General features: G+C 38.8%; 1 protein-coding gene across 1 annotated transcript in view; it reads left to right on the top strand.

The window, feature by feature from the left end:
• The window catches only part of DOP1B (DOP1 leucine zipper like protein B), a 58,362-nt gene that overhangs the window by 20,159 nt on the left and 16,991 nt on the right, over nucleotides 1-21,212 (top strand). The window contains 13 exon segments of the mRNA XM_070944316.1: nucleotides 210-330; nucleotides 1,327-1,449; nucleotides 3,174-3,270; nucleotides 9,416-9,607; nucleotides 11,881-12,571; nucleotides 13,297-13,568; nucleotides 14,775-14,927; nucleotides 16,279-16,379; nucleotides 16,585-16,775; nucleotides 17,538-19,158; nucleotides 20,161-20,272; nucleotides 20,505-20,690; nucleotides 21,056-21,175. Coding sequence (XP_070800417.1) covers nucleotides 210-330; nucleotides 1,327-1,449; nucleotides 3,174-3,270; nucleotides 9,416-9,607; nucleotides 11,881-12,571; nucleotides 13,297-13,568; nucleotides 14,775-14,927; nucleotides 16,279-16,379; nucleotides 16,585-16,775; nucleotides 17,538-19,158; nucleotides 20,161-20,272; nucleotides 20,505-20,690; nucleotides 21,056-21,175 — 3,980 coding nt within the window.

Here is a 21,212-nt window from a genome sequence, read left to right as displayed (position 1 = left end):
AACTGATCTATGTGTAATATTGAGATTCTGTTCTAGTCACATTGCTAATCATATGTGTGAAATCCTAACAATGTTCTTAAATTTACTGTATGTAATAATACATTGAACTGCAAAGAAGAAGTTGTGTCAATATAACTTTATAGTAAGATTATTCACATGTGTAAATAAGTCTTTAAATATTGGATTCCTTTATATTTCCCTTATTGTAGGCCCACTAGTCATTGCGGACTTGTTTCTTGAAGTGATCAGAGCATTTTATAGATATTGCAAGGAAACATTGGGTTCTGATCTTAAACTTAGCTATAGTCAAACTGGGAATGTCCTTACAAGGTATAGTTTGTTTTCTGTTTACTTAAGTAGCTAAATAAATAAATAAATTATACATCGATTATTTTTTTCCGGTTGCTGGATACTGCTGCTATATTTCTGATCAGAATTACATATTTTCATGTATCCAGTTCTTCAAAACATGCCTTGAAAGTAATTTGAGCATTTTGCAAGCTAAGGTAGTATCCTTTTCTACTGCTATGGGGGTCTCTGCTAAATTAGTAGTTGCAAAAGTCTATCAGAAATATGAATTTGTCTGTGTTAACATAAAGCCAGTTTGTTACAATGGCTAAAGGCATTGGGGTAGAAACTGGGAGACTGTGAGTTCTAATTCTGTCTCAGTCATAAAGTCAGCTAGGTGATTTGGAACCAATCACTCACTCTCAAGGAAGAAAACAGTAGCAAATCACTGCTAAACATGTTACCAAACTGATTGCTTTTATCCATGAAGTCTCAAAAGAACCAATACTGACTTGAGGGCAAAAAAAGTAATAATGGCTTAACAAGTTCATCTGGATAAGTTCATCCATAAAGCTGTTGTGGCTACTGCCACTGGACATACTTAAAGCAATTTAATTGAAACAGTGTATCCCTAGTAATCTTAATAAATTGAGATTCTTTAATCCCCTGGAAAAATGCTACAGAATTAGCAGTTAAAATGTCTATGGAGGTTCTTAGTCGTCAAGGTCATGGTTGTCCTAAAGGTGCTTTCAGAAAAAGGACTACCAGTTAAAATAAACCCCATAATATTGCTTGAATGTAAAAGAAGAATGGTTATGTTGGAAAAGAGTGGTGCTAACCTTGGCCCATCCTATAACTCAGACTTAAATTTTAGGACAGGTATGAATTTAAGTTTTCAGTTTCATTTCTGAATATCTAGTTACACGTTTTGTACCATCACCTTAAAATATGTTTATTTATTATTAACATAATATGCCTTACTTTAAAAATATATTTCCTCTGCATATATTTACTAAATACTGTTGATTCTCTTTTTAGTGCAATAAAAGAAAACAAGAATGCATCTGAGATTGTTAAAACAGCTAACATGTTGATCACATCCTTAAACACAGATTTTCTGTGGGATTATATGACTGGTTGCATTGAGGACTGCTTAAGGTAGTTACAGATCTTGTATTTTTGCTTTGGAGATAAGAGAATAATAGGGGAACAGTAATAAATTTATCTTAAATTCAGAATACAAATGCCATGCAATATCACTGCTTTGCAAGCCACATTGACTTCCAATAAATTTCAGAGTACCATCTCAGGCAACTACCTGTCTCTCATCTTTGTTGCTTGTCTCTGCACCCTTTCTAAACTTTCAACATATTTTTTATATCATGGTAATCAAAACTGGACACAGCATTCCAAGTGTAGTTTTATCCGTGCAGTATAAAGTAGTACTGACCTTGATATTACCTGTTAATGCAGCCTAGAACTACACTGGGGTTTTTTTGGCAGTTGCACCGCACTACTGGCTCATATTTAAGTGGTACTTCTAGATCCCTGTCACAGTTACTGCTGTCTCACCACTGAATTGCATTTTAATGAATAAGACCCAGTGTACAAGCCAATCAAGATCCTTCTGGATCTTGAGCCTATCTTCTAAAGCAGGGGTCCCCAACCCCTGGTTTGCAGACTGATACTAGAACATGGCCCATTGGGAATCAGGCAATGCAAATGAAGGGTTCACATGTGAAACTATCACCTACCCCTGCTATCCCACTGCCAGAAACGTTGGGAATCATTGTTCTAAAGTGCTGGCTATTCCTCCCAGATTAGTATCATCTGCAAATTTGATCAATTCCCCTTCTATCCCAAAATCTAAATATTTTATGAAGATGTTTATGAGTACTGGCTAAGACAGAATTGCATGCTTCTCTCCATGTAGAAGTAGTTACATTGAGGACTTCATGTTGAGTGTGGTTGGTCAGCCAGTTACAGTTGGTGACATTTTACCCATTATTGTGAGATGTAGCCCATCCCCTTCCAGAAACCCCTCATGTAGGTATTATAGACCATAGTCTAGGATTCCAAAGTTCTCTCAGTGGCACCATCTTCTAAGCCGGTAATTTACTTCAAAAATTCTGTGTTCCCTTGTTGGATGCCTACCTTTCGTTGGGAGTAGAAGAAAATACCACCTGTAGTCCCTTTTTTTTCCCTCTGCAATTGGTACTCTTGATGATGTCTCCTCTTCAGGTGTCTGCACATTTTTTTTCCAAGGAAAGGTTATGAAATTGATCGTTTAGCTCCAGTAGTGCTAGACTGGATTGAGTTTGAGGTTTTTTCCCTTCTATGAATGACAATTTGTCATTGGCTTGTCTGTAAAGGTTCATTTTCTGTGTTAGTTAATTGTTCCTTATTATGTTCAGTTTCAGTACAATCTTTTTCCTTTGGTTGGAGTTTCTCATTTTGTTGATTGAAAGGGAAGGAGGGGGGAGGGGAGGAGGGAGGAGGTTTTTGATGTTCCCGGCAAAATTCCCACAAGGAAGCTCAATGGGGAAGCCAGCAGTAAGTCAGAAGTCACTCCTGTACCCACTGTTTTTTTGCCCACCCAGGGTCATTCTTTTCTCTTTATATAAGTAAATGACCCAACAGAGCATAGGTTACCTAATATCTACTAAAATATGCTTTCTACTATGTTTTAGAAAATACTGTGCTTGATTTGAGAAACAAAAGAATAGTATCTAGAGAAAATGCGTTTTTAAAAATGTCTTTGGAATAACCAGTTCAATGTATGTTTTATGTGCTACTGTTTTTAATTGCATTTCTATTGAAAATTGCATTATGATCAAACTTGAATGAAAAGGCTTTTTTAAAAAAAAAGCCATCTTTTTTTTCAGCGACAAAAATAAATCCACACAGACACAACTAACTAATGATGCAACAATTTCGGAACTCTGCACATTAACAGTATTTCTTCTAGATGTGATACCACTGGTAAGTCAAAATGTTTAATTTTGTCTCTTAAGCCATTTATGTAAATTATTTCCTCAATATGTATAGATGTGTTCTACTTGCCAAAGGAAATCATTATGCAGGGGTATAGTTCCACTATTTAGAGTTATTTTTTGATATAATATATTTCTATGCTATGTTAAATTATAAAAACATTTAATGTCATTCTACAAAACAAGCAGCAATCAGCAGAAAGGAATAAAACTACAAAACAATTCAGCTAATCAACAAATAACATAAAACTTGAGATAAGAAAGACCACTTGCAGCTGAAATTTATTCTACAGTTCGTAACCAATATCTTTACCTTATTCTCAAGACATAGATTTGTGCTATTACCAAGAATTGGTTTTCACTATGCTTACATTCTGCTTCAATTTTATAGCATGTCTAAATTAAATAGTCTTTAGGAATGTGGACAGAAATTATTACAATTCATCATTTCATTTGTTGACTTACACTGTTTTAATCATAGTTACTAATATTCATTGTTTAATAGCAATTTTTTATCCTTTTGAAACAATATATTCAGTCATTCATAATTAATGACAGGAAAAATGGCACAATATACCTTCCATGACATCTGTATACCCTTTGTTTATTGATACGTATTTTATTCTTATTTTTTTCCTACTGAATCTTATTTCTTTATATGTATTCAATAAAAAAGAGAAAAAATATAAAAAGAAAAAAATCTTATTTTCATTAGCCAAACAAGTGGGATTTTGCAAGCAGGAATAACTAGAAGGACTTTTGGAGGCCTTAATATCCAGATAGTTCTTTTTTATTGAATAGCCCAAAGGCCTTTTCAAAAAAAAAAAGAAAGAAAAAGATAAAACAAACAGTTACAGAAATAACAATCTAAAAATATATGATATACGACATTTAAAATTTAACAATATCGAAGTTCAGTAACTAGATTTCCAAAACTAGATAACCCAAATAAGATAGCTCCTCTCTAACTCAGCTCATCTTTCTTACAATCAATGAAATTCTTTTCGATATAACTGGCTCGTATTGCTGTCATCCTCCCCACCAAGGGGAGGGTCAGGCCTGGCCACTATGCGCGGCGGAGGGGATGGGGGATCCGGAGGTGATGGGGGGGGTCGAGCTTGTCCAGATTGTGTTTCTATCATCGGTACTGTGAGTGGGAGGGGTAGATATGGCGGGAGCAGGGGGCCATATCATGTTAAGGGAGCGCGCACCCGCTGTCTCCGAGCGGTATCGTGCTCCGGCCCCCAAGGCTCCACTCGTTCTCCAGGTTGTACAGACCCTCAGAGCCCGGGCCTTCGACTGATGTTGTGCAACACCAGGTCCGTAATACATAAAGCCCCCCTCATTTGTGATCTGGTTCAGGAGGGGGGAGCGGACCTGGCGGGTATTACGGAGACCTGGTTGGGCCCGGAGGGAGGGGCCCCTCTGGTAGAAATGTGCCCACCAGGCTTCCTGGCATTCCATCAGCCGAGGTCACAGGGGAGGGGCGGGGGAGTAGCGGTTATTATTAGAGAAGGCCTTAGGCCGAGGGAGGCCACTGTTCCTCAGACGGCCGGTTGTGAGACCCTCCTTGTGAAGTGGGGTCATGGGGTTCAGAGGGGTTTGCTGATCACGTACCTGGCTCCCTGCCACGTGGCAGCAGCCCTGCCCGAGCTACTCAACGTTATCGCCGCGGTGGCGGTTGAGACCCCCAGACTAATGGTCATGGGGGATTTCAACCTGCCGTCCGTGGGTGAGATGTCTGAGGTGGCTCGGGAGTTCATGGCTTCCATGATGGCTATGGATCTGACCCAACTAATTCATGGCCCTACGCACATGGGGGGAAACACACTGGACCTGATTTTTGTCTCTGGACAGTGGCTGAGTGATCTCGAGATAGGGGACATAGTCATCGAGCCCTTGTCATGGTCAGATCACTCTCTCCTTCGCCTTGACCTTCGAACCGCTGCACCCCGCCGCAGGGAGGCGGAACCGATGAGATGGTACCGCCCCAGGCGCCTGATGGAACCTGATAGGTTCCAGACGGAGCTTGGGCCAATTCCTGAGGTTCTGGCTCACGCCTCGACTGGAGACCTAGTGGCCGCCTGGGATAGGGCGGCCGCTGGAGCTCTGGATCGAGTCGTGCCTTTGCGGCCTCTGACCCGGCGTCGATCTCACCTGGCTCCTTGGTTCACTGAGGAGCTGAGGGAGATGAAGCGCCGGAAAAGACGCCTAGAGAGTAGTTGGAGGGCCAGTCGTACTGAATCTGACCGGACACTGGTAAGGTCTCATATTAAGAATTACCTAGTGGCAATAAAAGCAGCAAAATGTACTTATCTTGCTGCTCTTATTGCGTCATCAGATAACCGCCCGGCCGCCCTGTTTAGGGTGACCCGCTCCCTGCTCCACCAGGAAGCGAGGGAGGACCCCTTGGAGGGAAGAGCCGAGGATTTTGTTCAGTATCTGTATGACAAAATCACTCAGATTCGGGAAGATCTGGACTCTGACTGGGTAGATCCAGCGGGGATGATGGGGGCAGGTCCTGAGAATGTTATCTGGGATGAGTTTGATTCTGTGACCCCTGAGGACGTGGACAGGATTCTGGGTAGACTGAATGCGACCACATGTTTGTTGGACCCGTGCCCCTCCTGGTTAGTGCTGGCTTCCCAGGAGGTGACGCGAGGCTGGCTCCAGGGGATTATAAATGCTTCATTGGGTGAGGGTGTCTTTCCCGCCGCCTTGAAAGAGGCGGTGGTGAGACCTCTCCTCAAGAAGCCTTCCCTGGACCTGGCAACATTGGCTAACTATCGTCTAGTCTCCAACCTTCGCTTTGTGGCGAAGGTTGTTGAGAGTGTGGTTGCACGACAGCTTCCCCAGTACCTGGATGAAACGACGTATCTAGATCCGTTCCAGTCGGGTTTCAGGCCTGGGTACAGCACGGAAACGGCATTGGTCGCGTTGGTGGATGATCTCTGGAGGGCTCGGGACAGAGGTTGTTCCTCTGTCCTGGTCCTATTAGATCTCTCAGCGGCTTTTGATACCATCGATCATGGTATCATGCTGCACCGGTTGGAAGAGTTGGGGGTGGGAGGCACCGTATTACGGTGGTTCTCCTCCTTTCTCTCCGACCGGTCGCAGTCTGTGTTGACAGGGGGGCAGAGGTCGACCCCGAGGCCCCTTATATGTGGGGTGCCACAAGGATCGGTCCTCTCGCCCCTTCTGTTCAACATTTATGTGAAGCCGCTGGGCGAGATCATCCGTGGTTTCGGGGTGGAGTACCATCAGTACGCTGACGACACCCAGCTGTACATCTCCACCCCAGACCACCCCAACGATGCCCTTGAAGTGATGTCCCGGTGCCTGGAGGCCGTACGGATCTGGATGGGGAGAAACAGGCTCAGGCTCAACCCATCCAAGACCGAGTGGCTGTGGTTTCCGATGTCCCGATATAGTCAGCTGGTGCCATCGCTGACTATTGGGGGCGAAGCATTGGCCCCCACGGAGAGGGTTCGCAACTTGGGTGTCCTCCTGGATTCACGGCTGTCTTTAGAAGAGCACTTGACGGCCGTGACCGGGAGGATTTTTCATCAGGTCCGCCTGATTCGCCAGTTGCGTCCCTTTCTGGATCGGGACTCGTTACGCACGGTCACTCATGCCCTCGTCACCTCCCGTCTGGACTATTGTAACGCTTTCTACATGGGGCTCCCCTTGAGGAGCACTCGGAGGCTCCAACTGGCGCAGAGTGCGGCCGCGCGGGTGGTGATGGGAGCAACGTGGCGCTCCCATGTAACGCCTCTCCTGCGCGAGCTGCACTGGCTCCCGGTGGTCTTCCGAGTGCGCTTCAAGGTCTTGGTTATCACCTTCAAAGCGCTCCATGGCTTAGGACCTGGCTATTTACGGGACCGCCTGCTGCCACCAATAGCCTCCCACCGACCAGTACGCTCCCATAGAGAGGGGCTCCTCTGGGTGCCGTCGGCCAAACAATGTCGACTGGCGGCCCCCAGGGGGAGGGCCTTCTCTGTGGGGGCACCTACGATCTGGAACGAGCTCCCCCCGGAGATACGGAGGATTCCGGATCTGCGTACCTTCCGTCGCGCGCTTAAGACGTTTTTATTCCATCAAGCTGGCCTGACCTAAACTTTTTCCTCTTTTTAAATGGAATTTTAAATTTGGTTTTAATTTATTGGGGTTTTAAAATGTCTCAGCCAAATTTATTTAATTAGTTTTATCTCTATTTTAAATTTTGTATCTACATGTTTTATTTTATGGCTGTTCACCGCCCTGAGTCCTTCGGGAGTAGGGCGGTATACAAATTTAATAAAATGAAAATGAAATGAAAATCCTGTTAAAGTAGCGAGTGATAGCCCTTACCAGGGGAGGAGAGTCTGCCTTCAATAGAAATGATAATTTATGCCTTACATTCCAGTGGGGAAATTTATTTATAATTGGGGACAGATATTGTTTTCTTACTTCCTCATACAACCTACATTCAAATATTATATGCGCCGTATCCTCCACAACATTTGCCCCACATATACATGTTCTTTGGTCGTATGGGATTTTCCCGTAACGGCCGAATTTGACATTGGTATCTAAAAGTTCAAATCTAAACTTGACAAATAGCTCTCTCTCCACTGATGGCATTTCTAGATGTAAATATTTTTCCAGGGTAAAAGTTGTTTTAACTACTGTCAGAAGCTTAAGGGAGTGATTAGTTGAAAGAGTTGCCATGTCCATTTGCCCATGTATATCTTTAATCCGTTGTTTAACTTGCTTCAGTGTATCACACAACGGGAACCCTACGCCATATCAATTCAATATTTCTGACAGCCAAGTTAGCCAGGAATACCTTTGAGGATTTGAAATCTGCTGTTCCTCTAGGCAGATTTTGGGAAGTCTTCTGGCTTCCATCTGAGTCATTTTTAGCCAGTAGGCTACCGCCCTAGTAATTGTGTAGGTGTGCAGTGAAAAATGTCCCAATTCAGCTCTGACAGCTGCCGCCAAAGTGGAATTGTTTACCCCCAGCATCCTCCTTAACAAATTATTTTGAGTTCTCTCCAATATGGGGGCCTCTGTAAGACCCCAGATTTCCACACCGTAGAGCATAATTGGAACAAGTTTAGCCTGAAAGACTTTACGAATTGGTAAAATCGAGGTTGGTTGAATACGTTTACTTAATTTGGATACAAGGCTTGCCCCAGCTCTGACCTTTTGAGAAAGGTATTGATGGTGCGGAGTCCAACCACCTTCACTGGAAAAAACAATTCCAAGATAGGTATATTGGGTAACTTGGTCAATCTTTGTGTCATTAATATGCCAATTATGCTTTTTATTCTTATTGCCAAAGACTAAAACTTTTGATTTAGCTACATTTATAGTCAAATGGTTTGTAGTACAATAACGTGAAAGCTTGGCGAGAAGTCTCCTCATCCCTATTTGGGTTCTGGAAAATAGCACTAAGTCATCGGCATACATTAATACATTAATAAATCTTGAGCCTATTTGGGGGCTATGCGTCAGAAGATCTTCCATCTGCGCTGGGATATCATTTATATAAAGGTTAAAAAGAGTAGGGCCCAGCAGGCAGCCCTGCCTCACTCCTCTAGTTGTCGGTATGCTGTTTGTTGAGGCCCCATTTGCCGCATATCTGACTCTAATTGCCGTATTAGTATAGAGAGTCCTGATCAACAAAATAAGTCTGGGGTCCATCCCCATGGCTTAATATCCAGATGAACTCATGGGGGACAGCCATGGCCTATGTGTATTGGCTTGTATATTTCTTTAAAATATAAGCCGATATATTGAATTTAATTCCACATTAATGAATGCCTAGTAATGATTCTTGCATTATTACTGTAATATGATAATACTTTGCCAAGGTTAGTTCCCAACTATTAACCAATTGAAGAATAGTCTTCCACAGGATCCCAAAGCATCATATTATGTTATGACTCAGCAAGGTCTAACTAGCTTCAGAGCATTCACAACTGAGACACAATTACACAATTGTTACTTTTTTTGTCATTGCTAAAGTGCTGCCAGAATTACTAAGCTGATGCAGTCCCACTGTCAAGGCTTGATTTTATTTTCTCATTTTATTTAGATTTAATTTCAAGTCTTTTTAAAGTGCTTTTTAAACCATCTTGTTTTTGTAGGAACTTTATTCTGAAGTACAGTCTCTGTATCTGCCACAAATGCTCAGCTGTATGGTGCAAAGTCTTCTTGAAAACATGGAAGTACTAAGTTTATCAGAGCTCACATACATGTTAAGAACATGCTTTAAAGTGCTTAGTAAAGTGCAAATGCCATCTGCCTACCTGAGTACTGAAACTGGAAGCTCAGACTCTGTAAGTATTACTATGTTTTTCTGACCAATTTTGTATAAGTTTAAGTTAAGTTAGGTTTACTTTATTGTCATTGCACTCATACAACGAAATTAAATGCCATCTTCAGTGTACATTATAATTATAAATATAAAACACAAACACACATCCTTCCCATTCTATACAATTGAATTGAAAACCTGATATGCCATTAGTATTGCACGATACAGTAGAATTCAATATAGTTACTGCCCTGGGATAGAAGCTGTTTTTCAGCCTATTTGTCCTTGTTTTTATTATCCTGTACTGTCCGCCAAATGGTAATAGTTCAAAAAAAGGGTGCCCAGGATGAGATGGATCTTTAACAATGTTTTGAACTTTCTTAAGGCAGCAGGAGCTATAAAATTCTTCCAAAGAGGAGAGAGCAACCAATGATCCTCTAAGCCACTGATGGCTAACCATTTCTGGACCGAGTGTCCAAAGCATGTGTGCGCAAATGCACACACATGCCCAAAGTCCCAAAATGCAATGAGCTCATGGTCCCCACACATATGCCCCCCCACATGCGCATGCCCCCCCGCATGTGCCCCGCCCCTGCACATGTGCTCGCAGCCCACACACACCCCACTCCGTGCATGCACACACTCCCCCACACTCATCCCACGTGCATGTGCATGCCCCCCCGCATGCGCCCAGACCCCTGCACATGCGCAGCAGAGACCTGACGATCAGCTGGCCGGCAGGAGGCACGCATGCATGCGCGGCAGAGCTGAACTGGGGCAACAGCTCACATGCCCACAGAGAGGGCGCTGCGTGCCACTTATGCCACCTATGCTATAGGTTCGCCATCACGACTCTAGGCAATGATGTTAAGTGCTGTCCTATCTGCCACAGTGCAATTGGCAAAGCATACACAGGTGCAGTAAGTTAAAATAAGCTCTATAGTGCAGTGGAAGAAGGTCACCAGTAGTTTTTCATTCAGTTGTTGTTTTCTGAGAAGTCTCAGGTAGTATAATCTCTGCTGACCTTTTTGACCAGTGCTGCAATGTGAGTGCCCCAGGTCAGATCCTCTTTTATGTTAACACCCAAAAATTTAAAACTGGCCACTTACTCCACTTGGTTTCCATTGTTAAGCAAGGGCTGGAAGTCTGATCTATTCCTTCTATAGTCCACTATAAGCTCCTTGATCTTATTGGTGTTAAGGACCAAGTTATTGTCTCCACACCATGAAAGCAAGTTTATTTACTTACTAAGGCCATACCATGTATATTTGTATTTCAGAATCACCAGAGTGATTCTGGTGGCTGCATACTGATAGTTGGCATAAAATGGAAATCAGTTCTCCATAACAACATTTATTTTATAATAATACAATTCCGATATCTATATAGGAAATTATAATACAGTATAGACTAAAAATGTGCTTATTTAAATACATTGTAGAGAAAGATACTTAAAAAACAGATTTTTACTTATTTTTTGGAGCAGGAATTTTTTTGTTTTAAAATAATAGTTGATTCTTGTTTCTAAACTTTTGAGATTAAGATGTGTACGTATTAATGTTTTTTCCTGTTCTATTTTTGTATTATTGTGTTCACATGTTTATGAGCATTGGTGCAGCTATTCATGTAATCTCAGACTATGCTTTATTAAGGTTCTTGTACTTAAGCAAATGCTATTGAACATTCTTGTATTGTGCAAAATATAAAGCATATTTGGCATCCAGTTTTACACAGCAAAAAATGCTTGTGGCTGTATTAATGAAAGTCAAATAGAAAAAGAGGCAGGACCGATTGACATTCTCAGAAGGAGAGGACTAAATTGGACCAAGTAAGCATTTATCATCCAAGGACTGCACTTAACCTTTTGAGGTGGAAGCTGGAGTGGTGGGGTTACATCACACATGGGTGGGAATGAGTTGGGAAAAATTTGAGAGGTCCTCTTTGTTTCTTTTTTAAACATTAATAGGGTTTATACATTTAGGGTTCATACTATAGATTAATCTATCTTCTACCTCAAAATGACAAAAAAAACCTCTCTAGTCCCATATTTTGGCAGTTATGGTCCCCAGAAGCACTGAAGGCTGCAGAAAGGAATGCAAGGCCATCTGGGGCTTTGGAACTGAAGGCTGCCTGTGCAAGTTCAACTGAATACTTAAGCAAGAATTTGAATGTTAACTTTTAATACATGTCTTCTTAACTCTAAAGGATATATTTATTCTTACATAAGGTTTTCTTTTGCTGTCGTATAAAATAAATACATACTTATGTCTAGACGTATTCATTGCAATATTGCAGAGTCCCGTAAAGGATGACAACCAGGAAATAAGTTCAGAATCCAAGGCTCTAGAAGATGAAGAAGACATTCCTTTACCTTCAATAAAATCTGAAGACAGCGGCATTGCTCTTAGTGCTTCATCTCCTGAACTGTTACAGCATTTGAGGATACCTAGGATAATCCCTGACAAAGATGATGTCTGGAAAAAGGGTGGAAGCATGCAGATGACTTTGCACTATATCCAGGAACTTGCTGCCAAATTTGCCAGTAAACATATATTTGAGATTCATTTACAGAATTCCAATAATGACAATGTTTCAAAAGTCCATGTCAGTCAAGGAAATAACAAAGAGAATAATTACCAAGTTACCATAAATACTGAGGACAAAAAGAACTCGTATGAATCCAGGCAGATAGTGGTGCCTCAGTTGAAGCGAATGCTATCAGATTTCTTCACCGTACGAGGATCACCTTTTAAACAGAAAGATCTGAAGCCTTCCTCCCCTTCTGATGAATGTGATAATCCAAGGGATAAAGAAGAGAAAGATTGGGACCTTGATCAAGTTACATTTGATTTGGGAGCTACACGAGAGGATTGCAGAGAGACCTTTTCAGCTCTGTGCTATCTCTTACTGGATTGCACTACATTTCCGGTCTATCTTTCTGAAGAAGAATCCGAACTGTTGTATTTGTCACTCTTTCAAGTGCCTGGTAAGAAAAACATTCTCATTCTAGCATTCTGATAATTTACATCACAGAAGAATGCAAAATAAGGAGACTCTCAAGGGAAATATTCACAAATGCTAACCTAAAATCTATACATCTATATATATAATTAAGGAGTTGAATACACATTGAATACATTGGATCCTACTATTCAGTGAAAGTATATGCTCATATGTGGATGATATTTCTATGTTTCTCTTGCAAAATCAATTAAGAATTGCTTAATTTAATAATTTGTTGATTAACGTAATCAGCATATTATCAGATAAAATGCCACCACTAGTAAAATTAGACAATGTGTACCAGCTGGATTAACATCAAAGTAAAGTTTATGAAAAATTAAGAGTTACTGGCATGTTTTTCAATAATTGCAGAAATAGAGCTATTTCATATTAAGAACCACCGTATATGTATAAGAAAATAGTTCAAAGAGACTAAGCATTCTTGGTAGCTTTGGAATATTGAATGCCACTAGGAAAAGAAGTATTCATAAAACTGTTGGAATAATAGGTCATCTATATACACTCCCAAATAGAAATACTGAGATTTAATAGTTGAATATACACTAAAAAGTTTAATACACACTAAATATAAATTTAATAAACACAATTCAATATGAATAGATGAATAGAACGTCATTTTTATGCTTTTCAAATCACCAGTTAATGCTTGTTTGACTAATGCACCAAACTCTTTATCACTTTCATTAGGAGGCAGTGAATCCAGTTTTCCCTTGTGGCTTAAATCCTTGATGACAATATGTTGCTGTGTTAATGACTGCTACATTCAGAATTTGGCAATTTCTGTACTGCTAGAAGTCATCAACCATTCCCAGTCACTGGCATTGGTTATTGAAGACAGAATTAAGCGATATAAAATTCCTGGGCAAAACCCCTTCTTTGGAAGACTGCAGATGGTCACAATTCCTCCTATTGCTCCTGGAATCCTAAAGCTAATTTCAGAAAAAACTGATTTCTATCAGGTGCTGTGCTTTTTTTTTCCACTTAAGACATTTGTGCATATGAGACAATGGAATATTTACAACTCATATTATTGTCATTATTAACTGAAGATAGCCAATAGCATTTGTTGTTACTTTCCTTACTTAAACTAAGCCAACAAAATAATAGAGCTACTTAAGCAGGTGTGGGGATAGCCAGTTAAACAAATACTCTTTCCGTACATTTTTGCCTTTAACATCATGGGAGCTCACAGGTTTAGCAAACAGTATCACATTTATAGTTCCATTACAACAGGCCTTCTCATCTTTCCTTTATTATTAGTCTTTAGTCTTATGAAATGATATTTTGTATATTTTAATCCATAATTACTATCTGAAACCAATGACATAATAACTCTGAGCGCAAACTTGATTAGCAACCAATTCAGTAAAATACTATAAGTACTAAGGAGCTACGATTAAGTGATTAAGTGATTCTCCAGCCCAGTTTAGATTTTTGTTGACATATTTCTTATTTATCCTATTCTTTTTAGATAACTGATGTAAGGTCGCAATTCAAGCTAGCACAATACATGTTGAGCCATAGTCAGTAACTAGTCGGGGCAACTTTGGTAATGAAGTCAGCCTCTATTTTAGTATTCATGTTGTTGCATGTATTATTGTAGGCTTCAATGAGTTAGTCGATTGGCAATGAATATGGAGAAACGGGGTTGAGTGGACACAAGAGGCTTTTCTGTAACTAGTGAATAACATGGCCCTATTGTGCCAAGGATAACTGTTTGAGAATCACTGAACTAAAGACACTGTACTAGAGATGTTGAAGGAGCAAAAACAAAAATGGAAAGAAAACAGTAATTTACAATGGCATATGACAGTGCCATCAAAGATAACCTACAATCAGTATTCTTTATTAAGGAAACTAAGCATTGTAGTGGCCAGGATTGAAGATAGTAAGCAACTGTGAATAACCGCAGTAGAAAACAAAAACATAAAGAATGTTGTTAATAGCTTGTTTCTTTCCATATTAATTCTGAAAAGCATTCAAACTTCTCAATATATCCATAGGGGAAACTATGGATATTGTATTGTATTCAATTGTAATACAATTTAATGTAGAGTTAATGAAAATTAAGACCAATATGTTTTTGATTAATATAGAACTTTCTTTATCATGTGTTAAATCTTTCTAAAATGGATAATTTGATTTTTTTTTTTAAATTACATCAGAGAGTTGCTCAAGTGCTTTGGAATCAGCTAAGCAAAGAGACACGAGAGCATCACAATACCTGCGTTGAACTGTTCTACCGTCTGCATTGTCTAGCTCCATCTGCTAATATCTGTGAAGATATTATCTGTCATGCATTACTGGATCATGATAAAGTAAGGTTTTGTGTTTTACAATCCTGTCTAAATCAACTCACCACAGTTTTATTTGGGCTTCTTGAACAGTATGCCAGGGTCAAACTTCAAAGTAGTAAAAATTCTCCATGACATATGAATAATTATAATTTATGTTATGTAAAATTAGAATTCAGCAGTATTTTGAGGTCTTTAAGTTATATACCACTATTATAGAAAATGATACATACTTAAATATAGTGCTATGTACAGAGGAAATTCCATCATAATCGTATGCATAGTTGTGGAAAATATATGATGAACAAAACAGCATAAAAATTGGAAATAATTAAAAGTTTGACATCAGAAAAACAAGGATAAAGTAATTCTAGAGCATTTTAACTCCCTAGGATATTATATCACAGATCTCAAAGAAAAAAGACGCTTTAACACCACAGTCAAGTAAGACATTGCTGAACTCACATATCAGGGTATTTCAAAAAGTCTCAACACAATGGCTTTTTAACATACTACATCAGGGGTGTCAAACTCAAGGCCCAGGGGCCAGATCTGGCCCTCGGGTACTTAGATCTGGCCCGCAGGGCCACCCTGGAAACAGCAAAGGACTGGCCCACGGTGCCTCTGCCAGCAAACAACCCTCCCAAGCTCTGTTTTCGCTGGCAGAGCACTCAGGCCACCACAGGCACCCCCAACACAAGTGACATCAAGCTTCCCCCCCCCAACACAATCCTGATGCATCCCTCAATGAAATTGAGTTTGACACCCCTGTTCTACATTGTTAATTGATAAGGTACATGTGATCTGTCTCTAACCTGCATCTGTATAATCAGCCTATCTTTCCCTCCCTCACTTTCCCACGTTATCATCCCAGTTTAAAACATGTATCAGTTTAACCACTTCATGTATCTGATGAAGTGAACTATAGTTCACAAAAAAATAAAATTAAACCTGTTTAAAATTGTTTACTTATAAAAATTGTTGAAAAGTGAAGAAATAATACACTCAATCATTCCTGATGCTAATAACGCTTTCTTCCTAAGTCTCATTTCTGTGATCAGCAAAGATTGAAGAAGAATTGCTAGTTTGGTTGCTGTTGTTTTAAATTTGATATTTTCTAAAAATACATTAATTTCCCTTTTTAATTTTTATGGAATTGTAAATAGTGATTTCTTTAGCTACATATAGGAAACAGCATATACAGTAAATTATAAGTATAATAAATATTACTAAGAACTGCTTCCCATATCAGCAAATTATTTCCATGTTCCTTAATTATCATGAATGTTTGCAGGTTTGAATGATAGAAATATGTGTATTTATATATAGTACATTTAACTAATTTTTCTTTTATTCTGGGTTTCTTTCCTGCAAGTGTATGAGACTGGAAGCACTGTTCAGATTCTCCATCATGTGGCATTTGACTAGAGAAATTCAGGGCAGTAGAACTACATCCCACAGCCGATCTTTTGATAGGTATAACTATTTTGAATTGGTATATTTTAAAAAACTTTAATGTAACCAGTATAATGGAAATAGACTACTGATATAATCTCATGCACAAGGATGTTTATTTTCATTTCATTATTACAGTATCGGGTTTTTGTACACTATGTTGTAGTCTTCTCAGTACATTATCATTGTTTCAATAATTCTGTCTTCTATTAATTTTTTTCTGTAGATCCCTGTTTGTTGTCCTGGATAGTCTGAATTATTCAGATGGAGCAATTAGTGCTGCAGCACAGGGTTGGTTGATACGAGCACTCTCGCTTAACGATGTTACAAGAATTCTTGAACCTGCTCTTCTGCTTTTATTACATCCCAAGACACAACGTGTCTCCCTTCACTGTATCAAGCAGAAAAACTCAGCAGGTAAGATTGTATTTAGAAAAACTCTTATTGGATCAGACCAAGATACCATGTAGCCTAGAATGTCTCTTTCCCAAGATGATCATTCAGGTACACCTGAAAAGAATACAAACAGTAGTTCTCCTTTTGCTTCTCTCTGCCAATAACCGTATTTAATGGGATGTTTTCTTTGACCTAGAATTTTATTTAACAAGCACAGATAATATTATTTATAGATCTGTCCTCATGATAACTAATTTAATTCTTTTTCAAGTTATTTTAGTTTATTGGCTATTGCGATTGTTTGGTGTATAGACTGTTATAGCTTATTTTGTCTCCTAAATGTACTGAGTTCACCTTATTGGATTACAAAGTTTTATTAGAAAAGAATAATTGACCTCACTTAAATCAACTTATTATTTATAATTTTTAAAAAGCATTGTCGGTGTCACCATTAGTATTTTTTTCCTAAAGAGAGCAAAAAAAAAAACCCCAACCTTTAATTTTCTTGAAATGAAAATGCTGCAAGTCCTTAATAATAAGCTGCATCCCATAAAATAATTCAAAAAGTTACAATTACACATTTCAGATTTAACAAAGTAACTGTGTATGTGTGTGTCTACACAGTATATATGAAAAGCATTATGATAGTGGTAATTCTGTTTTCAGTCTCTGTCCTCCTTAGCATGGTATTTTCCTTTTGCATTGCTGCTATATGAGTGTTTGTGTATGTATGTGCATGTGTTTATAAAACATACTTATTTTAAACTCTTATGTTCTTTTTAGAAGACATATATCTCTGGTATACAAAGAAGACCATCTTTCAGGAATCAGTGAAGTCTCGAGATCTGTGTGAAAGCAGTTCTGAAGAAACTTTGCCACAGAACCAATTCACAGTTGTGGATAGGGAAGCTATATGGGCTGAAGTTGAAAAAGACCCAGAGAAATCTCTATTAAAAAATGAACTCTCTGTGAACAAACCTTCTCTGTATGCTGAATTAGTACTTGAAATGGGCAAAGATGAGAGTGAACACACTGAATCTGCCAATACCAGTACCGGGCCTTTGGACAGTGATAATACTTCATCATTTTCACCTTCTCTTGAACAGCAAGATCTGATCCATGAGGGGAATAATAGTGCCTCAGCAGATCACAGAAACAGTATGAAACATACTGGTTCTTCTAATGTTTATCCTGCTGATAGTTCAAAATCAAGTGCTGTGATAAATTTAGTACGTACCGATTCTGATAGAACCCGGGCATCAGAATCGCTCTCAAGTGATGATGAAATGGATTTGGAACTTCAAGCACTTATAACAACTAGATTACTAAAGCAACAGAAAGAAAGACAGGAGATGGTTGAAGCTCTCTTTAAACATGTCCTCTTATACATACAACCATATGATTCAAAAAGGGTTCTGTATGCATTTTCTGTGCTTGAAGGAGTGCTTAAAACAAATCCTAAAGAGTTTATTGAAGCTGTAGCAAGCACTAGCATGGATACAAGTTCCACAGCTCATTTGAATTTAATCTACAATCTTTTAGCTCGCCACCAGGAATCACTTGTGGGCCAGAGCTTCTATGGAAAACTTCAAATTCAGTCGCCAACAATGTGTCCCCATTCATTATTAATAGAATTGTTAATGTATCTGTGTTTAAGTTTCCTGCGTTCTTATTATCCCTGTTATTTGAAGGTGACTCACAAAGATGTGCTTGGCAATAGAGATGTCCAAGTGAAAAGTGTTGAAGTATTGATCAGAATGGTGACTCAACTAACAACAATGGCCAAATCAACAGAGAACAAGAATATAGAATTCATACGCAACTTGCTTGGAAGATGCAAAATTCAAGAGTTTGTCCTCCTTTCTGTCTCTGCTTCTATGTATATTAGTCAGAAATGCTATGAATGTATGTTAGCTAATAAGACTAATGGTTTAAGTGAACACTATATCCTTGAGGAAAGTCTTATCAATTTTGGTCATGATCAGATTTGGAGTGAACAGCCTTTACAAATCGAATTACTTAAACTTCTGCAAGTGTTAATAGTGTTGGAGCACCATCTTGGGCAGACTCAAGAGGAACAGGAAAATCAGCCAGCCCTGTCTAAGGAATGGCAGAGGGCTCTTAGTTTTCAGGAAGCCATCAGTGCTGTGCAATATGTGCATCCACACCCTATAACTTCTCAAGGTTTATTTGTGTCTGCAGTAGTTCGAGGCTTGGAGCCAGAATATGGCTATGGCATGCATCCATCTTGGGTCGGTTTGGTTACATACTCTTTGCCATACTTTGGAAAATCGTTAGGATGGACAGTAGCCCCATTTATTGTACAGATATGCAAGAATCTGGATGAGCTTGTCAATCAATATGAGCATGAAGTGCTGAAGATGTCAACTAAAATGTCAGCAAGGTAGGCAATACCTACTTGTAATCTTTATGTTTTGCTACTTTAGGCTTTTGCTTGGATGAAGTACTCTACATTTTCGAAGTAAAATGTTCATGTTTACAGTGTGCCTGATTTTTTTTCTGTGGAAAAGAATAATATAAGATGTAGGAATATGTATGTATATTTACTCAGAATATTATGTTTCTAGCACATTATCATCTAGGGCAGCACTGCTGGCTGGGGGATTCTGGGAGTTGAAGTCTACCCATCTTCAAGCTACCAAGGTTGAGAAACACTGATCTAGGGTGACTAGTGGCAATTAATGCTCATATAGAGTTTTTGCTAATGAGTAAACTTGAGGTATCAGGAATTTATTTATTTATTTATTTATTTATTTATTTATTTATTTATTTATTTATTTATTTATTTATTTATTTATTTATTGGTTTGATTTATATGCCGCCCTTCTGCAGAGACTCAGGGCAGCTTACAATGCGTTAAGAAATAGCCTTCATACTTTTGTATATACCTGCTTAGTAGGGCTTTCCCCCCCCCCCCAAAGGGTGTTCTTTTTATACAAAGTTATCTTATTGCCCCCACAATCCGGGTCCTCATTTTACCTACCTCGGAAGGATGGAAGGCTGAGTCAACCTTGAGCCTGGTGAGATTTGAACTTGCAGTAATTGCAGGCAGCTGGCAGCTAAGTGCTACTTAACAGCACTTTAGTCCGCTGCGCCACCAAGGCTCAATTGGTTCAATTGTCAATTTGGTATTGAGATCCTTTGACCTATAAAGCATATGCTTTACCATTGCATAGTTCCTTTCCTGAATTAAGTGGTTGTATCAAAAGGAGCACGTAGATGAGGAAAAAGTATCATTTCTTTTATCTTTGGTAGATTTCATGTTTGTTTTTATGGATAAAATATTCTTGGCTAAATAGCCATAACATATATTCTCTTTGAGAAAAGAGTGAATAAAAATGTATGGCTAATGGACAGTTACTTATTGAAACTTTCTTTCCTAAAGCATAAATTATAAAAGGGAGAACATTACACCAGATTATCCTTTAACTCTTTTGGAAGGACTTACAACCATTGGCCATTTTTGTCTTCTGGATCATCCAAACCAAACCAAAAAGGTATGTGTATGCAACCAACTCATTCTTATGGGAGAGCAAGAATGGTGAAGAAAATCTAAGGAAGGTTTGTTTCTTTGAATATTGATTCATTTGATTCATCTCAAAATGATCAGTGATCTCACTTCGTAAATTTTAAGGACATGTGTATATTTGGTGTCAAAAATTTTGAAACATGTAATTAATTAATAAAAATCTTGCTCTTTTTTTATATTACTGATTTTTTTTCTTCTAGTCACGTTTTAATGCTGATCCAACAAGTCTAAAAAATGCTAGGAATGCCATTTTGGAAGAGCTTCCTCAAATCATTAACACCATGTCTCTCTTCTGGAATGTCATTAAAAAGGAAGATTCTCAAAAAAGACCGTCTGATTTCCTAGGCGTAAAAGGCTGTTCATCAATTTATTTCAAAGCAACAAAAGTATGAATGTTTCTGTAAACTTTAATCATTATGTGGGATTGGAGCATAATGGGATAATATTTTTTATGTGGAATTTTTTACAGATAGTGTGGAAGTGATTAACAGCTTTTCTAAAAGTTAAACTTAAAACATTAGTGTAAAATAACTTAAATCGAACAATTATATTTCCAGTTTTATTTTTCTAATATTAATTGCATAAATAAAAGCAGATACTTCTTTTTTTCAACAGTCATAAAGTTAAACCATAGCTTTGTTCACTGCAATTTCATCCAGTTCAGGATCAGAATCCTGGCAATATTCAAACAAGCATTTGTCTATAAAGAAACAAAAATATCATTAGTTTATTCTTTTATTTTCTTAAACAGATATTAAAGAATAAAATCCTAGACTTCTTGAATCCCCTCACTGGACAACTTGGTGTGCAACTAATAGCTGCAACAGCAGCAGTTTGGAGCAGTAAAAAACCTCATAAATATCAAACAAAGGTAAAAAATGCAAAATACCAGTGAATCATTCCATTGC

This window comes from Pituophis catenifer, unplaced genomic scaffold (assembly GCF_029215685.1).
Source record: "Pituophis catenifer annectens isolate HBS135680 unplaced genomic scaffold, rPitCat1.0.hap2 SCAF_4, whole genome shotgun sequence".
Lineage (NCBI taxonomy): Eukaryota > Metazoa > Chordata > Lepidosauria > Squamata > Colubridae > Pituophis > Pituophis catenifer.
Note: the sequence above shows the minus strand (reverse complement) of the source record. Positions and strands in the feature narration are given on the sequence as shown.